Here is a 14,963-nt window from a genome sequence, read left to right as displayed (position 1 = left end):
ATTTTTCCATTCAGCGTAAAAGTTCAAGAATATTGATCCTAAGTTTGACGTCAGAGTGAGTGCGGGATGCGGAGCGATTCTATGCGATGTATTGTTTTCGCATCGCATTCACTCTGACCGGTTTGCTTTGATCAAATGTACCTAGCTCACACGCACGTCCAGACGTTTCGCGTGACGCTTTCACTCTGACACCAACCTAAGAAAAACGCACATTTATGTTTCCGCTAGTGAATTCGTGTACCTAAGCCTCATTGGCCGAATTTTCAATTATTGTTGTTATTACAGTTCGTCTTAGTTTCGTTTGTTTACATTGTTTGTGGTGTTTGAAACACGCTGACACGACACGCTATTTCAAACAAAATCCGTTATCGCGCGTGTGACGAATTTATCTTATCAGTCACTGGTATTATCTTATCCACAATTTCGTACAATAAACACTTTCGAAAGCGTTTGAATGAATCGATACACAGTTTGGTGGGTGAATTTACTAGTGCGAGTTCAGTGCCGCAGTATAGCAGAATTGTGATCCGATTTAGAAAACCATGCGGGAAAACATTCGCTATACTTCCCTAAAATCCAAGAAAAGAATTACAATTTTGGCTCACTCGCTAGTTTCGAAAACTTTCATTAGAAAATATGGTATTTTGTGTGTGATTTTGTGCCTAGGATTGGGTTATCTGTACTATCGTAGGGTGTTACACGTATGAACTGAGCCAACGAACGATGAATGCTGTCAATGAAATGTCATTTATTTTAGCAAAAATACATTTATCATACTTTACCGGCCTATCAGCAGAACATCAATTTGAAACTGAGCCCAAAAGCACCTAGGGATCGCTATCAAACGGAACGATGGCAACCAATCGGAGATCCAAGCAAGCGTTTCCAAATTTATTCGGCCTACTTCGATTCGAGACTAGAAATTGTCGGTGAGTTTGGTTGGTATTAATTAAAGCTGCTACAGTGGTTTAAACATTTTAGGTTTTTCAAGCAAACGAATTCTCTACTTCTTCTTCCATAGAGGACATGGTCGTGCCGCAAGGAGTTTTGCCCTTCGGAAGCGTTCGAATAGTGGCGATCCTGCCGTTGAAATTCCGTCAATCGAAAGTGTTTTGTCATTTCCGATACCGGGATCAATCGGAGGTTCAACGCCTGCAAGCGGATCGGGTGGAGACGATTCACGAGAACTTCGACATGCCATTTTCGGCTACGTTCGTTGTGTGCAAGCTGGTCGGCCGTGTCGATTCTACGGATGTTCTCCTACCGGACGAGGTAGGATTGAGCTATGAGGTCGAGACGGACATGACCGAACCTAGTTTCGTAGAAATTCAGTAAGTATACGGTCGGCTTCGTTAGTGAGACATGATCTATTCATTTACGGTTTGGCAGCTATCCAACGTGGAATCTGTTGCCACAAGGAGAACATAACCACAATTTAGCCGTTTGTGTTGGTCCACTGCATCACAACTTTACCAACGCCGCTAGAATTGTAGAGTTCGTAGAATACTGGAAGCTTCTGGGTGCAGAACGGTTTTATTTCTATAATAAAACTAGTAGTGATGACGTCAGTAAGGTGCTGCGCTACTTCGACGAACGAGGGGAAGTGGAGGTGCACGACTGGAACCTGGAAGGCTACGAATTCGAGCAGGATCTTCGATACGAGGGCATTTTCGCGGCACTGAACGATTGCCTGTACCGGGCTACGGTGCTCGGTGAGTACTCGTACACGGCGTTGGTCGATCTGGATGAGTTCCTGATGCCCGCGGAAGCGCCCGGAGGATTGATTCGTTTTCTAACCGCACGGGACCGGTACGATGTCCATTCGTTCAACTTTCAGGCAGTATTCTTTTACGATTTCTACGAGGAGGATTTCTCACGGAAACCCACCTGGACTAACAACAGCTATCTGTACACTCAGGTTCGCAACCAGAGAACCAGTGAACCGTTTGTGCTGCACAATCGGAGCAAGTACATTGCTAAAGGCCGGTGCGTGATCGAAGCCGGGAATCATTTCGTGTGGAGAGCATTGCGAGGTGAGTAACCGGGGGTAGTTTGGCCAATCCCAGAGAACCGACAGGTTTCTAGCCCTACATAAATATGCGCGGAATCCACCGGCAGGATATCTTTCTCATCTACATAATCTTACTTAACTAAGGCATGGTCGCGATTTTTTTTCTTTCTCGTCGTCCAGTACAATTTTATGTATTATTATTATTGTTATTGTTTTTACCCCGCTTTTATCCTCCAATTTATGTGATGTTGATTCTGTTCTGCTTCGTTGGACCGGACGCTGCGTATTTTATCGGCAGTGGAGCTTTGACCATCACGTAGCTCTCAAAACCTCTTTCTCACGGTTTAATCTGCAGAATCAACAGCCCCATAATATTTATCAAACTTTTTCTTCGTTACTGTTTCTGATTTCGGGAAGAGCCAGGAGAGTAACGCATGTAAGGCTTTGTAATGCCTAAAACTTATTTAAAGTAACGAATGTCACGTTTCGTAACACCTGTACCTTACAAAAAGTAACGCCCCGTAACGCCTGTAGCTTACAAAAGCTAAGACTTCGTAATACCTGAAACTTACCAAAGTAACGCATTTAACGCATCGTAACGCTGGATACTTGCAAACGAGTAACGCTATGTAACGCCTATAGCTCACGTGAAAGTAACGCACGTAACGCTTCGTAACATCCAAAACTTTAAAAAAGGTAACGCTTGTAACCTAAAATCAAGCAACGCTCGCAACGCTTTGTAACTTAATATTTCACAAAAAAGCAACGCATGTAACGCCTAAAACTTACAAAAAAGTAACGCATGTAATATTTCGTAACACCTATCACTCACGAAAAAATAACGTATGTAACGCTTCGTAATGCCTTGAATTCACAAAAAAGTAACGCATGTAGCACTTTGTAACGCCTACAGCTCACAAAAGTAACGCATGTAGCACTTTCAACTAACCAAAATATAACGCTTCGTAATGCTCTGTAACGTCTACAACTAACTAAAAAGTAACAGATGTACCGCTTCGTAACGCCTATAACTAACAAAAAAGTAACGCATGTAACGCTTCGTAACGTTTATAACTTACATAAACGTAACGCTTCGTAACACTTATAAGTTACAAAAAAGTAACGCATGTAACACTTCGTAATGCTTTTAACTAACGAAAAAATAACGCTTCGTTACGCTCTGTACCGCCTATAACTAAAAAAAAAAGTAACGCCTATAACTTACAAAAAAGTAACGCCTTCGTAACGCCTATAACTTACAAAAAAAGTAACGCATGTAACGCTTCGTAACGTTTATAACTTACATAAACGTAGCGCTCTGTAACGTCTATAACTTACTACAAAGGAACACATGTACCGCTTCGTAACGACAATAACTTACAAAAAAGTAACGCATGTAACGCTACATAAACGTGACGGTTCGTAACACCTATAACTCACAAAAAAGTTACGCATGTAACGTTTCGTAACACCTATAACTTTGAAAAAAAGTAACGTAAGTAACGCTTCGTAACGTTTACAACTTACATAAACGTAACGCTTCCTAATGCTTATAACTTACATAAACGTAACACTCTGTAACGTCTATAACTTAATATAAAGTAACACATGTAACACTTCGTAATACCTATAACCTACAAAAAAGAAACACATGTAATGTTTTCTTATGCCAATAACTTACAAAAAAAAGTAACGCGTGTAACGCTTCGTAACGCCTATATCTTACAAAAAAGCGACGTATATTAAAAGTATTAAAAGTAACGCATCGACTACCTTAAAAGTAACGCATCGTAACTCATTAACCGTAAGAATCTAAAATTTCCACAAAATATGTAACGCTTCGTAACGTCTATAACTTACAAAAAAAATAAAGCTTTAACGCATATAACTTACAAAAAAGTAACGCATGTAACGTTTCGTGATGCCTATAACTTACATAAAAGTAACGCTTCGTTACACCTGTAACTTACGAAAAAGTATCGCAAGTAATGCATGTAACGTTTCGTAATGCCTATAACTTACAATAAAAGTAACACATCCCGATCAACAAGCCGTAACATGTTCACGGATGGTAACGCTCAATTTAAGAAAATTATCGTATGCAACGCTTTCTAACTTCTTCAACTTAGCGTAACGCTTCTCATAGGCCTCAAAAAAATTTACGTTACGAATCTACAGTATCAACAACCCCATAATATATCTCAAACTTTTTTTTCGATACTGTTTCTGATTTCCCCCTCTGGGTACGGGACTAATTCAGGAGTAGGCTGAGCTGAACGAATATCTTGCAAAAGGACTGTTTTCAGTAGGAATAGGAATAGGAATAGGAATAGGAATAGGAATAGGAATAGGAATAGGAATAGGAATAGGAATAGGAATAGGAATAGGAATAGGAATAGGAATAGGAATAGGAATAGGAATAGGAATAGGAATAGGAATAGGAATAGGAATAGGAATAGGAATAGGAATAGGAATAGGAATAGGAATAGGAATAGGAATAGGAATAGGAATAGGAATAGGAATAGGAATAGGAATAGGAATAGGAATAGGAATAGGAATAGGAATAGGAATAGGAATAGGAATAGGAATAGGAATAGGAATAGGAATAGGAATAGGAATAGGAATAGGAATAGGAATAGGAATAGGAATAGGAATAGGAATAGGAATAGGAATAGGAATAGGAATAGGAATAGGAATAGGAATAGGAATAGGAATAGGAATAGGAATAGGAATAGGAATAGGAATAGGAATAGGAATAGGAATAGGAATAGGAATAGGAATAGGAATAGGAATAGGAATAGGAATAGGAATAGGAATAGGAATAGGAATAGGAATAGGAATAGGAATAGGAATAGGAATAGGAATAGGAATAGGAATAGGAATAGGAATAGGAATAGGAATAGGAATAGGAATAGGAATAGGAATAGGAATAGGAATAGGAATAGGAATAGGAATAGGAATAGGAATAGGAATAGGAATAGGAATAGGAATAGGAATAGGAATAGGAATAGGAATAGGAATAGGAATAGGAATAGGAATAGGAATAGGAATAGGAATAGGAATAGGAATAGGAATAGGAATAGGAATAGGAATAGGAATAGGAATAGGAATAGGAATAGGAATAGGAATAGGAATAGGAATAGGAATAGGAATAGGAATAGGAATAGGAATAGGAATAGGAATAGGAATAGGAATAGGAATAGGAATAGGAATAGGAATAGGAATAGGAATAGGAATAGGAATATGAATAGGAATAGGAATAGGAATAGGAATAGGAATAGGAATAGGAATAGGAATAGGACTCGAACTTGAAGTTGAACTCGAACTCGAACTCGGACTCGAACTCCGTCTCGGACTAGGAATCTTACCTTGTACATTTTACATTTACCTTTTATCTAATTACCGTACATTTTCGCAGATACCGAAGAGTACCACGTTCGGGAGGACGAAGGACTACTGTTCCACTATCGGGACGGTTGCGTCGGCTATGGCTGTGAATCCTACGTAGAAGACAACCGGGCGCGTCGTTATGAGAACTGGATTTGGCCGGCCGTCGATACCGTGTGCCGCAGTTTGTTTCCCGAATATGGAGGTGTGTGCCCACTAGGAGATGGCAGTGAGTGAACTACGGAAAAGTGAACTCGTTTTCGGTTTAGTCTTTTTTTTCAATTTTACTGCCAGCGTGACTTAAGTTAATGTGGTCTTACAGTACTAATCTATGCATTTATTTTTAGGAGATACAACGCAATGATTTTTTTAAAGTTTGAATACACTTTTTGCTTTGTAGCGTCCCTGTCGCTGCATTATTTAGATATTTATTTACTTGTTTTCGGTGTCCTACAAAAAAATGTCATCTCTTCTTAAATTTATTCGAGTTTTTTTTCTCCATCACTAGGCTAATCGTGGTCCATTCTCTCACCATTGTCCATTGTTCGTTCCGCCGGGATTAAAATTCCATTAGTCAACTGTGTCCATCGGGGACGAAATCATTATTTTTCTGTAGGGTTTCCACCGGCTGATTTTTCTGGTCCGTTGTTGTTGCCGATGTTGTTTTTACTACTGGATGAAGTGGAATCGGCACCGCCGGTTTGCTGGTTGTCGGTCGCAGCGGCGGCATGAAGTTCACTGGGATGACCAACGGAATTGTCACCGTCTCGATCCAGCAGGTAACTGGTCGGTCCTAGACTTGACGGGCGGGGACGTGGACTATAGGCAGTGCTAGAAGAGGCGAGAGAAGCATGGTTCTGATTTTAATGGTTAGGAACATTTCCGATTGGCGGGCGAAAACGAGGGGTGGGGGTTAGAGTAAGCGTAAAAAGCGAAGTTAATTTACCGGGTGGGACCGTGTCCCCGTCTCTGTAAGAATTCATCAACGGCAACTGAAGGGAAATAATGATAGCTTTTTAGCTTCCGGAGATTTGCGCAAAAAGATGATTATAAATTACTTGGTAAATTTTTCCCTGCGGGCACACTTATGAACAATGGTAAATTTATGCTGCTGAGCTCCAGTTGCTCCGGACTAGAAGGAATAGGATTTGCTAGATTCCTTTGGCCTGTTTGGTGCAGTAGTCGAAGTAATTTCAATAACAAGCAGTTAGCAGTAATTTATAACTGAGCGCTTCGGGGAAAACTTTTCGCTCTTTCAGTACCTACTTTCAGGTTCCTCCCCTTTCGGTGGAGTTTTCGGCAGAAGAGAAATTGTTTTTACTACATTCTTGCGTACAGTTGCCCTCCGGTTGAAGGAGCAGAGAAGATATTTTTGAACAAAAGCTCTTCATATATTTTGTTGTATTTATTTTTGCGTTACGAACAAAGCAAGCCATGCGTGACGGATTTTGTGTACTTTTGCTCTGATAGTTTCGGATATTTGTACACTGAACCGAAAGCTAGCTTCCAGTGTCAGTTCAATGTGGCTGCAAACTATTGTTCGTTGCGGAACCATTTGTTTTGCCATAACTTGTTCTCGAAAGCAGTCAGCAGCACCCAGTTCGGGGGCCAAATTTATGACTAATAATGAAAAACAGTTTTTCGCCAATCTGAAGCGGGAGGCAAATTAATTAAACAGGGATTGAAATTTCTGGCAACTCGGAGGAAGCTGGTAAACCGACATCGAGTTTCACTTTGTCAAACGGGAATGGGAACTTTTCTAGCAGATGTTGTTCCTTTGCTTGAATTTAGTCCACACGGATGCGTGGAGTGTGGTTTGTGTTTTACCAGTGTTCCATCTGCTGTGTGTTTTCCACTTTGTTTGGCTTCCATCAGTTGCAAGTTTTATTGGTTCTCAAATAGACAAATGTGGCGTACGTACTTTCAAAATTATTCAGTGCAATTACAAGTATTTGTTTCAACATTCATTAGTGAACCCATAAATCAGAATCATCAGAATCCGTGAAACATCCCTATCAGTGTGACTTTAATGGCTTCCAGAAGAGGAAAAAAATAAAACGAAACCGTTTCACAGTCTGTATGTACATTGAATCAATTAAAAGTTTCTATCGGACAGCTCCGGAACACTTAATGGGATGACCATCCTAGGCGGCTCGTGAACCGGATCTACATCTACATTCTATATTTAGCAAGTAGCGGATCCGAACCCGTAATGTTCCTGTCATTATTGTTTCTTCTGCGTGAATCGTTTCATTTGTAATTGAAGATTGATACCGACCGATGTGGAATCGTGGCACCAGAGGGAACTAGAGTAGGGTGCTTACAGATAGCTTATGGAAACGGAAAATAAATGCGGAAAATCAATCTTCCAACTCCAACTAGTGTAATGAATAGCCGCCGGCAGCAAGTGATTTGTTCGGATTCAACCGGATGAAGACGATGTTGGCTGTCGGTGAATGGAATGGTGGTTCTTACGCTTCTGCGCTTGATACTATCTTGTGTGGAACAATTCAATGACGGTTGGTTGTGAGATATTATCTTAGCTACTTTGGTTTATTATAAATGAGTTTATGAAGTCCAGATACGGCGAAATTGATTATTGTTTGAAATTGAGTTGGCACAATAGACGAATTTAGAAAGAATTTTCTTTGACATTCGTTTATTCTTTCGGTCGCACTAATCATAGAATAGCTAATATTTTTATCAACCCCAACACCGTCTTTTACCAATATCACACACCAGTAGCAGACATCCGTAACCGTTTTTTTCATAGCATGTACGAAATAGAACAAAGCATGCATCGTTCGTTTCGTGTTTTCTTCTGCTTTCGGTGTTGTACATATTTTCAATCTATTTGGCGATTTGAAAACTTTGACACTCATCGCTCTGTAACTGCGGAACCGAAAGTCGGATCCGGATGAAATTTCACAGTGGCTTTAATAATAATATGAGCTTTAATTCAAATGTGAAGATATGTGATAATCGGTTCCAGCATCGCAGTAAAATCGAAGGGAGTTCTATTTTTTAAGTTTTTCTGCACCACTTTCGGTGCTTCCGAAACAGGAACCAGGACCAGGACCAGTAGTGCTGAATTAAGTTTTCATGCCCATAAACTAACAAGCTCTGCAAACTAGAAGAATTTATCAGTCAGTTTTATTGGATTTGTATCTTATCAGGCTTTAGTTCCGGAACCGGAAGTCGGATCCGGATAAAATGTTCCAGAAACTTTTAGGAAACTAGAAGACCATTTATTTCTTAGTTTATCATTTCATACTTAGTTTGTGAAAATCGGTTGAGCCGTTTTAGAGAAAATTGAATGTACACTTTTTCTCTAAGATTCACATAAGGAGTGTATCGAAAATAAGCTATCCACATACATTTGTGTTGTACGCTTGTATTTGTGATGGTATTTTATGCTCAGATTACAGCATGCTGTGCGTTTGGCTGTCACCGCTTTCATTTGTTTACTTGTTTGTGCGGTTGAAATTCTGCGTTTTCAAAATGTTTTTTTGCGTTTTCGTTCGCGTATTGAAAAGGAAGTGAAAATTAAGGTTCTGGACACATGGCTAAGTGAGAAGGGTATTACTATGCGAAAATTGGCGAAGCGGTTTGGAATTCATCATGTCAGTGTTACAACCATCATTAATGAGTTTAGGGAACACTATTCTTTAGATGAGCTACCCGGTAGAGGCAGAAAACCCGGTTCTTCCAACCCGAAACTGGACCAGAAAGTGGTATCTCTAATCATGAAGAACAAATCAATGTCAATGCGTGATTTGGCCAAAAAAGCAGGAACGAGTGTCGGAATGGTCCAGCGTATCAAGAGGCGAAATCATCTGAAGACCTACAAGAAGCAGAAAATCTCGGAACAAAATGTAAAACAGAAGAAGCAAGCAGAAACAAGGGCCCGGAAATTGTATTCGCGTCTTTTGCAGTGTCCGGATGCATGCGTTTTGATGGACGATGAGACTTATATAAAGGAGGACTCAAAAACCCTTCCAGGTCCTCAATACTTTACTGTCGTCGTTGGGGAGGATGTTGGCGACGCGAATAGGTCGATTCAAGTGAAGAAATTCGGTCGAAAGGTACTGGTATGGCAAGCAATATGTTCCTGTGGTTTGAAGTCAACCATTTTTTACACTACCGGAACTATAAATGCAGAAATCTATCGATCTGAGTGTCTCCAGAAGAGATTGCTGCCTTTATATAAGAAGCATAGTACACCTCAACTGTTTTGGCCGGATTTAGCGTCAGCTCTCTATGCCAAAACCACTCTCAATTGGCTTCCGGAAAGGGGTATAAATTTCGTTGAGAAAAATTTCAATCCACCGAATTGCCCTCAACTGGCAGCCGGGGCACATGCAGGAGTTCAAAAAAAAATTGGGTCCAAGCGTCCAAAAAATTCGATGCATCACTTGTCCGGAACTTGATGAAGAGCGTTCGATCAAAAGTTCGAAAATTCGTGAAGGAATAACTTAAATTTCATCCGGTTTTCATTATGCTCAAGTTTAACCTCGTACAATAAAGGATCAATTTTTAGTTTGAATAAAATATCGTTTGTTTTATCATAATTTTAAAGACAAAATTGTTGATAGCTTAATTTCGGTACACTACTTATTGCCATGTAACTCCGGAACCGGAAGTTGGACCTAAATGAAATTCAATAGCAGACTATGGCACCATTAAGCCTTTCATTTGAATTAAAGTTTGTAAAAATTGGTTCAGCCATCTTTGAAAACAGTAAGTGCATAATTTTGTTACTTACATACACACATAAACACACACGAATATTTACTCAGTTCGTCGAGCTGATTCAAATGGTATATGACATTCGGCCCGCCGGGCCAAAATACTCATGAAATTGAAAATTTTCACTAATCCCACTGTAATACCGAAACCGGAAGTCTGATCTGGATAAACTTTTCGGAAACTTTTTAAAGAATTTCAAGACCTTCTATTTGCGTCTAAGTTTGTGAAAATCGGTTAAGAAATTTCTGAGAAAATTGAGTGTGCATTTTTGCATAAATTTGCAACATATATCTTTGTAATTCCGGAACCGGAAGTTGGATCCAAATAAAATTCAGGAACTTTGTATGGGACCTTAAGACCTTTCATTTGAATCTAGGTTTGTGGAAATCGGTTCAGCCATCTCTGAGAAAATTGAGTGACATTATTTGTCACACACATGCAGCTGCAAATTTTCGGAATCTAGATCAAAAACTCAGGTCATAAATTTAGTTCTAGAACTAAGAAACTGAAGTTATTTTTAGAATTTTACAAATTGCGTTATAGAACTAAATTCAAAACTTGAATTCCAAGTCTTAATATAGAAACTAAATTCAGTTCCAGCATCTAGTTCCAGAAATCATGTTCACAATTTAGTTCCAACATGTAGGTTCTGAATTCTGTAAATGAATGCTGAAACTGAATTGATGAATTAAATTCTGAAACTTGAGTTTTAAAAGTAGTAGGAGTAGGAGTCATTCAAGGGGGGAGCTCTGATTTTTTTCTTGAAGTTCTCTTCGGCAGTTTTCCTCTTTCAATCAAAACCTGTTTCGCAACATCGGCCAGCTAAATAGCCTCGCCAAGATCCTAGTTTTCAGTTTTTTGTACTCGACTTAGAGACAAAATCACAGTAAAACTTTGACTGTATTAATGCTGAAAATTTTGCTGTCATCCACAATATTGACACTGTAAAATAAATTCTGAGAACGAGTTATGAATTGTCAAGTAATTTGAGCTTTCATATAATAAGTACTCTATTGTTCATGGAACCTTATGTTGGAAAATCCTCCATTGGGGGTTTAAACGGTTTGAAATTCAAACGGAAAAACGGCACACAGATTCGTATGAATTTCAGAAGTTCCATATGGAATCATAAGACCTAAGTTTGCAAAAAAAAACGGTCAGACCATTTCTGAGAAAAGCGAGTTAGTTCCATTTTAAAATTCGTGACCATTGTTTTCGGTGCTTCCGTAACCGGAACTAACAAGACCTATCGATGGGAACTGATTTGAGCCTTCAGCTACCCTACTTTTCCGTGTTTGTTCTCACTGCTCTTTTTAACTACTTGAAATTTTCAACATTCCTAATCTTGTAATTACGGAACCGGAAGTCGAATACAGAAGAAACTCAGACGTTTTGTAAAGTACCATGAGACCATTCATTTGAGTTCAACCGTTTTAAGTTTGTAAGAATCGGTCACGCCATCTCTGAGAAGAGTAAATAATTTGAATTTGGATTTTTTTACACTAATCACCTTGAAATTCCGGAACCGAAAGTCGGATCAAGATGAAATTCAGAAATTTTCTATGGAACCATAAAATCTTTCCACGTTGCTCCCAGACATCACTCACATATCAGCGCTCAAAACTTCTACTGCTGGAATAGGTAGAAAAGTCGCTTACACAAAAATGTCGACATCTCCGTTAAAAATGGACGGATTTCAACAATCTATGGCTTGTTGGATAGCTATTTTTGAGCGAAATTTAAGTTTAAAAACATATTCTGTTTTCAAGGTCAATTGTGACAGTAATTGTCAAAAAACTGAAAATTTTGACATAAAACTCAAAAAGTAAGCATCCTATCTCAAAACCATTCAATAGCGTTGAGGGTGACGGGGAGACCTTTCATTTGCGACTAGTTTGATCAAAATCGGTCCAGCCATCTCTGAGATCTCGACCTCTTAGTTGACAACACACATACAGACACACACACACACACACGGACATTTGCTCAGTTCGTTGAGCTGAATCGATTGGTATTTTCACAAACTCAGATTCAAGTGAAAGATCTTGAATTCCTATACCATTAACTAGATTTTGGTTATTTAGGGGTTAGCCAAATTTAAAAACAAAACCGTTTTTATCATTTGACTAATCCCTAAATTCCCAAACCTGCATCGGCCAGAAGTAGTCGAAAACACGTTTGCGTTCGGCACGTCAGAAAAGACATTGCACTCCGTTGCAAAACAAAAAGTGTGCTGTAAGTAGCAGAAACTGCTTCTGCTTAGCGGTTCAAATTGAACTGCCGAGTTTAGCACTAAGCAGCTCAATTTGAACTGCTGTGCACTGATGAGTCAAAGACGAAACGTGAAAATAATAGATCTTGGATGTTCCAACCAAATGTTTGTTGTTTCGAAAAACATCGGTTGGATCAAACCATAATTGTTATATCAGTAAAAAAAAAATCAATAGAATTACTCGCAATTTATTTATTTCTATATTTTATTGCGTGTAGAACACTCGTACTGCTGTGAGAAAAGGAAATTTTTGGTAGATGATGCCGGTCGCGATTTAAATATTGCTCTCCAAGCCATTGTAAGGGATAGCTCGCCACACGAAATATTTCTTCGCAAGCTATGACTGCTTAATATGTTTGAAAATCTCTCTCCCAGCAACCGTAGAATATTCCTGTTCGGGAAGCTAGACTTCATCACCCCGTTTCCTGTGATCGAAATTAATCCGCTTCCGTTCGGACGATCGACTTGATTAGCTTATCGCACGATTCAGAATCAACAAAACAGTCCTGCTAGATTTTTAGTTGTTCGAAGTACGATTGTAGACGCCATTTTTCAGATGGAGAAGTTGTTTTGACGTTTTGAACGTTTTGACGTTTTTGTGATGTTTTTCGGTTTGGACTTACTGGCTGACGAAAGAATGGCAGCATTTATTAATTTAGAAAACTTTGCGAGCAGTGTGGATTTTTGCGATACACAAGCAAAATTTCGATGGGTTGCTACCCTTGCTCCAATGCCGTTTTCACCAGCGATAAGCAAATATCAAACTAAAAGAGTAGACATGATGATTGATTAGGTCGAATGGAACATAGCTTACTCAACGAATCTGTACTCTAATTTCCAAAAAGTTTGCTTGCAATTGCAACGCAATCAATTTAATTACATTAAGGTATTTTTTTTTGCGAATTTTCAGAGTTATGCGGGTTTTTTATGCGAAGTTTCAGAGCTATGCGGTTTTTCAATGCGATTTTTTTATGCTGTTTTTGATGCGGTACGTAAACTCGCGTAAAAAAAGACTTCAGTGTAAGACTAAGATGGTGATGAGGATTTTATTTCGAGTTTTAACGATTTTTTTAAAGTTGATATCCGTGTTTTAGTCCGTTTACGAATTTGAAAACAGTCGGAATTATAAACACAGGACAAGTTGAGTGAGTTGATGATAAATAAAAAATGTTTGCTTGCATGTTTGAGTGTTTTGCAATTATTGTTATGTTTCGCAGTGCGGTATAATGAAAATGTTGAAGTTCAATGTTTGCACCAGGAAACTTTCAGGTGAGGTAATTTGCAAATAATAAATCACTGATGGTTAGCAGTTTTTATCACGGATGATTAAATAAATTAGTTGAACTTTTTCCCATTATCCGATGGAAAAACATACTCAAAATAGGACTGCCCAGGTAGCCAGTAAGCACTAATAATGGCATTAAAATAGCCTTTTATAAGCACCTAAAATACTTGTAGCAGAATATCTGCAATCTGAAAACTGTTGTCAATTAATCAGAACTCAACTTTAAGAATGCACACTGCCATAAATAAGCATTATCTATGAATAGTCGTATATTTTGCCAAAGTCGGTCTTAATTCAGTCTCAAGTGCGATTGAAATGCCACTTAGCGATTATTTGGTGTCATAATGCGGCATCAGTATGTGCTTATTGGTTACCGGGGAGATAAAATGAATATAACGAAATACGAAAATAAGAAGTGTATCGAAAAGTAGTTAGCAACATTGATTATTGAATAAAAAAGCGAAAAAAAAACATATTTTGACATCAGTTTTCGATATATTGTAGAAAAATTACATTTTTATGCATTTCACTGATTATATTGAAGAAAATCCTAGTTTCTGTGAAACGCTCGCACTTTGGACTTGACATTCTTCATTAAATTCTGCACAGTTACTTTTGTGATTTCCCTGGTGGCAGCTGTCCAGTTTTTTTTTGAACTCCTGCATGTTTTGGGACACTGTACCTTCCTTCCGAAAGTGCCGCTTGACAATTGCCCAATACCTTTCAATTGGCCGAAGATCCGGGCAGTTCGGTGGGTTGATGTCCTTTTCCACGAATTGTACATTATTTTTTGACAACCACTGTAGAACGGAGTTGGCGTAGTGGGCTGAAGCCAAATCCGGCCAGATGAAAGGAGAAGCCTTATGCTTTCTGTACAGTGGCAGCATTCTCTTCTTCAAACATTATTCCTCGTACACCTTGGGGATAATTGTGCCCTTCGTGAAGAAAATCGACGACCGCAAACCACAGGTACAAATTGCTTGCCAGACCAACACCTTCTGCCCAAACTTTTCCATCGCCACCGTGGTGTCAGCGTCGTCCAGGTCCTGGTACACCGATTTCGTATAATAGTTTTGGCCTGAACTTGCTGTACCAGGGACTTTTCCGGCACCTTCTGTTTCTTGTACGTTTCCAGGGAGTTCCGAACTTTGTTCCGTTGAATCATCCCGATGCTGGTGTTGAACTGCTTGGCCTAATCCCGCGTCGATGCCGATGGGTTTTTCCTGATGTACTGAACCACCTTTAAGTCCCGGCCGGGC

At 39.2% G+C, this 14,963-nt stretch overlaps 2 protein-coding genes across 4 annotated transcripts in view; one reads left to right on the top strand and one right to left on the bottom strand.

The window, feature by feature from the left end:
* Positions 1-453: 453 nt before the first annotated feature.
* On the top strand, positions 454-5,887 carry LOC131436360 (beta-1,4-galactosyltransferase galt-1). Of its 2 annotated transcripts, XM_058605042.1 has the most exons (6): positions 454-701; positions 758-929; positions 1,022-1,331; positions 1,390-2,033; positions 5,430-5,603; positions 5,746-5,887. In XM_058605042.1, the coding sequence occupies exons 1-6, from the start codon at positions 543-545 to the stop codon at positions 5,760-5,762; spliced, it is 1,476 nt and encodes a 491-aa protein (XP_058461025.1). In that variant the 5' UTR covers positions 454-542; the 3' UTR covers positions 5,763-5,887. The 2 variants fall into 2 exon arrangements, with proteins under 2 accessions (XP_058461025.1, XP_058461024.1); XM_058605041.1 differs by having other exon boundaries at positions 5,430-5,778.
* LOC131436359 (spidroin-2) overlaps positions 5,694-14,963 on the bottom strand; it is a 106,526-nt gene continuing 97,256 nt past the window's right edge. The window contains exon 7 of one of the 2 annotated variants that reach the window (XM_058605038.1): positions 5,694-6,229. In XM_058605038.1, coding sequence (XP_058461021.1) covers positions 6,001-6,229 — 229 coding nt within the window. In that variant the 3' untranslated portion in view covers positions 5,694-6,000. The remainder of the gene's footprint in view (positions 6,230-14,963) is intronic. The other variant, XM_058605040.1, reaches the window with a different exon arrangement.

The sequence above is a fragment of the Malaya genurostris genome, chromosome 3, assembly GCF_030247185.1.
Source record: "Malaya genurostris strain Urasoe2022 chromosome 3, Malgen_1.1, whole genome shotgun sequence".
NCBI classification, from domain to species: Eukaryota; Metazoa; Arthropoda; class Insecta; order Diptera; family Culicidae; genus Malaya; species Malaya genurostris.
Note: the sequence above shows the minus strand (reverse complement) of the source record. Positions and strands in the feature narration are given on the sequence as shown.

What these genes read in the sequence shown, in the direction of transcription:
- LOC131436360 (XM_058605041.1), top strand. Translation starts at nt 543, where the DNA reads ATGCGGGAAAACATTCGCTATACTTCCCTAAAATCCAAGAAAAGAATT. An exon ending in TTCGAGACTAGAAATTGTCG is followed by an intron (nt 930 to 1,021) that starts GTGAGTTTGGTT and finishes CTTCTTCCATAG; the next exon opens with AGGACATGGTCGTGCCGCAA. An exon ending in CCTAGTTTCGTAGAAATTCA is followed by an intron (nt 1,332 to 1,389) that starts GTAAGTATACGG and finishes ACGGTTTGGCAG; the next exon opens with CTATCCAACGTGGAATCTGT.